The sequence below is a fragment of the Monopterus albus genome, unplaced genomic scaffold (assembly GCF_001952655.1).
Source record: "Monopterus albus unplaced genomic scaffold, M_albus_1.0 scaffold41.1, whole genome shotgun sequence".
NCBI classification, from domain to species: Eukaryota; Metazoa; Chordata; class Actinopteri; order Synbranchiformes; family Synbranchidae; genus Monopterus; species Monopterus albus.
Window position 1 is genome coordinate 559,573 of NW_018127921.1, and position 6,000 is coordinate 565,572.

The window sequence follows — 6,000 nt, forward strand, 5'->3', positions numbered from 1 at the left end:
TGACTGTAGGGACCATGTACTTTTCTTTGAAGGCCTCATTTCATTTTCTGACAACAGCAGAATGATGTGCTTGGCCAAAAAGCTCTAGTTTAGTCTCACCTGTCCACAGGACATTGTCCCAGAAAGATCAAGGTTGAGTGAGGTTCTTTATCCACCATCTAAACAGTCCTTTGTTGCAGTCTGTCATCTATTTTTCTCTTTCGTCCACGTCCAGGGAGATCAGCTACGGTGCCATGGGCTGTAAACTTCTTGACAGTGTTGTACACATTGGACACAGGAACAACCAGATCTCTGGAGATGGACTTGGAGCCTTTACGTGTTAGCAGTGGGGGCCCCATGAGTCTCTTACCATAGCGTCCCTTGTCATTCAGAAGGTGACAGATAGTGCAAGCTGACACTGTTGCACCCTGTGCCTGCAGGTCAGCTTGAATTTGTCTGGAGGTTGAGTGAGGTTGTTTATCCACCATCTAAACAGTCCTTTGTTGCAGTCTGTCATCTATTTTTCTCTTTCGTCCACGTCCAGGGAGATCAGCTACGGCACCATGGGCTGTAAACTTCTTGACAGTGTTGTACACATTGGACACAGGAACAACCAGATCTCTGGAGATGGACTTGGAGCCTTTAGACTGTCTGTGCTTTTCAATGTCGAGCTGTCCTTAGGCAAAACACTGAACCCCCACGTTGCCCCCCGACGGTTAGAGCCATTGGTATGAGCTGGCACTGCAGATGGCTGCCTTGGTTCTCTACCGGAAACAAATTCCTTGTGTGTGTAACATACTTGGCCAAATCCTTAAATTAAAGGAGCATCACATGCTTGAAATACAACTATTTCTGATGATTTTGAAAAGGTATCAATAATTCTGTCCAGTTCATTTTTGGAGTTCTGTGTGGAGTGTATCAGATTTGCCTTTTTTCTGCTTTTTTGTGTTTTTCCAATGCAAACAAAAGAAAAAAGCATGGGAAAACCAAAGGACTTGTGATTGCAACAATTTTCTGGGAGAAGTGGTGCGTTGTCTGACAGAAATGCAGGGGTGCCAATATTTTTGGCCATGACTGTATTTTGATTGCTAGTTGTCTACAGATATACCAGTGTACTGGTTTGCTGTCACAGGTATCAGTCCCATCACTGGGAATGACGTTTTCTGCTTATTGTATAGGCAGAGTCCCATTTACCTTGAGAGGATGTCCCTTATTTTAAGCATTATAATTTAAACTACATCCAGAGTGTTTATGTAAACTGTGAATCCAGAGGTTTGATGTACAGTTTAATTATACATAATGTAGAATGACTGAAAATAGTATTTTAAAACATTTGATGACGTTACTCACCTGACTTCATTAATAACCCGGAAGTCGGGTTGTTCGTTCACTAGAGCACTAAGCTAACTCATTTGCTACTGTTAGACATGGGGGCTGTGTTTCACAGCCATCACTGACAGTGGTACTGCTGAGAGCCCACTTACAATAATAAATAAAATTGACACCTTTTCGTATTAAGGTGAGTGACAGCTTTATATACATATATATATGTATATATAAAAAACCCGAGCTTTCACTGTAAAGGTGGTAACGTCACTGTCTTATTGCGCGTTGTTGGCTAGTTAGCTGTAATGTGGGTACCGTGATCTGTTTGTATAAACAAGCCTTTCGCGTTAGCCGACAGATTGCAAGGATGATGTCAGCCATGTGAGCTACATGGGTGGTCAGAGGGTTAATATAATTTGGGAAGATAGCTGTTAACTTATAGCGATGGTATGATAGTGCTGTGCTAGTGTCGATGTGTGCGTTCAGGCTAATGAAGACGGTAAACTTAGCTAACATCATTGTAACAGTTATTTCCCAATCAGCTGTGGCAGTCACGCTAAGCGACATGTATACATATGGTTTCATGTTTTCGCGCAAGTATCTTGTCAAATTATTCCAACCAAGTATTAATAAACCGGGTAATAATGTATTGCTGCTAACGACAGTGCTAGGCTAGGTTGGCTCCCCAGATAATGTTAACGATAGGCTCTGCGCAGGTGGCTTTGGTGAGGTGAATGTATAATCCCTTTGCTCTCAATGTTCGTCTGTCCACCAGCTGCCACCCGATATTAACATATTCTAATTAATGAAAATAAATCATTGTTATCGAAAATAACAGTGGCTACTCCTTACTACATAATTCGTTCAAAACTGTTACCAGTAAAACCTTTTAACAGCCTCATGCCAGGAGAAATATGTTATTAAATATTAACGCTACACCTCATTGACATACGTTCGCTTTGGTTTGTAGTAAGACGTGTTTGTGGCCACTCTTTAAAGCCATGAAGTGAATTATGTGTAATGGCACAGTGAAACCTACCGCAGTGTTGACAGTTCGGTGAGCCAGCTGATTCCATGGAGGGTTTCAGGCCGGAAGTCCTGCAGTATTTTCTGAACAGATCCACATTTTCCAACGACGCTTCGGTGTTTTGGCTTTTAAATAAATATATAACACAAACAAGGACATTAATTATGCAGACTGTAAAGTGTATCTCAATTATTTGTTATTGGTATGTATTATAAAGCTTATTGTTTCAGTGCAGTAAAATAAAGTATTAGAAGCCCACTCAACACAAATGCAACCATGAATTAACTGTTCACTTAGATATTATTTGACTGTGTCACCCTCAGCTGTGGTCTTTTGTCTGACTTCCTCTTGCCTGACATGCTTTCAAGGTTGTCTCAAGTATTTCGAAATAGAGCCTTAATGTGGTAGGGTTGAGGTTACTCTGAGTTATTTCACATTTCTGGGCACAGCTGTGGCTGGTACAGTACTTATTCTCCTGAGCCAGCACAGCCAGGACGCTGGTGGACACTTTGATGTGCAAATTTTCAAGCAGATGCGTTAGAGTGTGTGTGTGTGTGTGTGTTTGTGTGTGTGTGTGTGTGTGTAATGGATTGTTGAAGGCTTTTTCTTATCATAAAAAAGGCAGTGGCTGCAGTTTCCATCAGTGATTACAGAGACTACTGTTGTTGTTCTGTCATTTGACTGTTGGACCTTTTAGTTAAAAAAGTGTGTTTTTGTTTTACTGCTTACCTATCCTGGGTGGTCTGTCGTCCACTTTTTGACCTCAGCTGCCAAGTCAGGAAGAAACATGGAGTCCATGCTGAACAAGTTGAAAAGCACGGTCACCAAGGTGACGGCAGATGTCACCAGTGCTGTCATGGGAAACCCAGTGACACGGGAGTTTGAGGTCGGACGGCATATCGCCAGTGGGGGTCCTGGCTTGTGTTGGAGGATCTATAATGGCACCAAGAAGTCCACCAAACAGGTGTGTGTTAATATCCTGCCCCTGATCACACTGGCTGCAGTTCATCTAAGTTCAGGGTTAAATGGATAAATAATTGACTGTGCTCGTGCTGCTTGTGATGAGATCAGCTAAGCACTTTCCTCATCATCAGCAGCTACAGGACAAATTAAAGCTCATTTAAGCACCTTGTGTGTCTTTAATGCTCCAGGAAGTGGCAGTGTTTGTGTTCGATAAGAAGATGATTGACAAGTATCAGAAATTTGACAAGGACCAAATGACTGATTCCTTGAAAAGGGGTGTGCAACAGCTGACCAGACTGCGTCACCCTCGTCTCCTGACTGTGCAGCATCCCCTGGAAGAGTCACGGTGATTAACACATATACTCACAAATTCATACAAAGGGGTATATTAAGGACAGATTGAGTCACAGCATATAAAGAGGGGCTTAACATTCCGTGGTGGGGGGTGGCTGCATAATGGAGTGCGTCTGCCTGTTCATGTATACCTCAACATTTAACCAGCAGTTGTTTCTAATTATACTGGAGTTATTCCTGTGTCCGGCCCTCAGAGATTGCTTGGCGTTCTGTACGGAGCCAGTGTTTGCCAGTCTGTCCAATGTGCTGGGCCAGTGGGACAACTTGCCCAGCCCCGTACCCAACGACATCAAGGAGTACAAACTCTTTGATGTGGAGACAAAGTATGGCTTGCTTCAGGTGAGAGTGCACCAACATGATATTGCTTGATGTACAGCTGCAACTAAACATTTTCTGTTATTGTTAAGTCTGCCAAATGTTTTTTGATTATTTCTTTGGTCTCTAAAATGTTTATAAATGTTTATAACATGCAATCACACTTTACCAAGTTGACATTTTGTGTGCTATGTGTTGTAATAACTTATCCTGATTCATTGTCAAACAGTTTGCACTTGAATGCAAACTGTGAGCTTTTATCAGTCTTCCTTTTCCTGCATTTTTTTTACTTTCTCCTTAGATCTCGGAGGGTTTGTCCTTTCTCCACAGTGGAGTGAAAATGGTCCATGGCAACCTGTGTCCAGAAAATATCATCCTCAACAAGAGTGGAGCGTGGAAGATTATGGGCTTTGACTTCAGCATCTCCTCCACAAACCCCTCTGATACAGAGGTATGTTGAGGGCAGAGCTTAAAACCAAGATTATTGCCACAATAATGTTTAAGCAGCATTGTCACATCTGTATATTCTCACCCCCTTCAGCCTAAATACACCTGTAAAGAGTGGGAGCCCAACCTTCCCTCACTCTGCCTCCCCAACCCAGAGTACCTGGCTCCTGAGTACATCCTGTCCGTCAGCTGTGACTCTGCCTCTGACATGTACTCGCTGGGTGTGGTCATGCATGCCGTCTTCAATGAGGGCAAGCCTGTTTTCCAAGTCAAAAAACATGACATTTTTAAGAGTTTCAGCAAGCAGCTGGACCAGGTGAGAGGAGGGGAACCAAATGTCTGAGCATGACAAGTGCTCTGCTAGGCTCAGAGTATCATAACTTTTTCATAATATTGTGACAAATGTGTCACTTTAACTTGGGTTGGGCATACTTCTTTATGACATTTTGATCTTAAGAAAAAACTACTGCAGCGCACATTCAAGGAAAATTTTCTTTCCACACATGCTAATTTTTTCCTCTTCTCTTGGTTGTCTCTCGGGCAGCTGCACGTGTTCTCAGATATGAGTCAGTGTCTGGCTCATAGTGCAGCAGATATGTGTTGTCAGGGTTTGATTTCAGTAGTAAAATGGAAATATGTTTGGATTTCTTATTTACTTATAAATTGGGTCATTCAGCACATTGCACTTTAAGAGTATGTTACTATTATCAATCACAGATTTGATTCTCCTCCATTTAGTTCCATTGATTCTGTGTTTTTCCAACTGTAGTTGACTAGCATGAGTCCAGCACTGTTGAACAAGATCCCTGAGGAGGTGCGGGAGCATGTCAAGATGTTGCTCAGTGTCACACCCACTGTCCGGCCTGATGCCGACCAGATGACTAAGGTTTGCTTTCCTATGACATGCGTGAAGATACAAAGAAGAACAAATCAGCTTCTGTAGCATATTTACAAAGTATGTGCTTGTTTTTTTTTTTGTGGAACTCAGATCCCATTTTTTGATGACGTGGGTGCTGTTACTCTCCAGTACTTTGACTCCCTCTTCCAGAGAGACAACCTGCAGAAGTCTCAGTTCTACAAAGGCCTCCCCAAAGTCCTGCCACAACTCCCCAAGGTAAGCCTTTGTTGGTTTTAAATAGGTGTATAGTGGGTACAACAAGTAAACCAAGTAAAAACAAACAAACAAAAAAAACAGTGTGCTTGTACTATGATAAAATAATGATAATAATTATAGTACAAGTATGGGAATTTCCCAGATCTTTATAATTTATGGTTACTGCAAATCTAAATCTATTCAGTAATCCTCCATTTTAAGTAGCTTAGTACTCGTGTTACTGCCAAATAATCCTTTCAGTACTCCTATATCAATTACAACACATTGTTATTGTCAGTTATGTACAAACTCACACACAGGTAAGCGATTGTGGGTTCTGCCGCTCTCCATTTCCTGTTGATTTGTTATTTTTGTTTTTGCATGTTCTACTTGGAACCTTACTCCTCGAGAGAGGCTGGACTTTCTACTACTCTGGAGTTGCCCACGGTGAGAGGCGGCGGGCTGGTGTGGGCTTGCTCATAGCTCCCCAGCTTAG

General features: G+C 42.2%; 1 protein-coding gene across 2 annotated transcripts in view; it reads left to right on the top strand.

Annotated features, from left to right (window-relative positions):
* Positions 1 to 1,376: 1,376 nt before the first annotated feature.
* The window catches only part of scyl2 (SCY1 like pseudokinase 2), a 13,368-nt gene continuing 8,744 nt past the window's right edge, over positions 1,377 to 6,000 (top strand). For both annotated transcript variants that reach the window (XM_020599546.1, XM_020599547.1), the window contains exons 1-8: positions 1,377 to 1,498; positions 3,100 to 3,296; positions 3,484 to 3,641; positions 3,844 to 3,988; positions 4,266 to 4,415; positions 4,506 to 4,727; positions 5,181 to 5,297; positions 5,400 to 5,525. In XM_020599546.1, the coding sequence (XP_020455202.1) occupies positions 3,120 to 3,296; positions 3,484 to 3,641; positions 3,844 to 3,988; positions 4,266 to 4,415; positions 4,506 to 4,727; positions 5,181 to 5,297; positions 5,400 to 5,525 (1,095 nt within the window). In that variant the 5' untranslated portion in view covers positions 1,377 to 1,498; positions 3,100 to 3,119. The remainder of the gene's footprint in view (positions 1,499 to 3,099; positions 3,297 to 3,483; positions 3,642 to 3,843; positions 3,989 to 4,265; positions 4,416 to 4,505; positions 4,728 to 5,180; positions 5,298 to 5,399; positions 5,526 to 6,000) is intronic.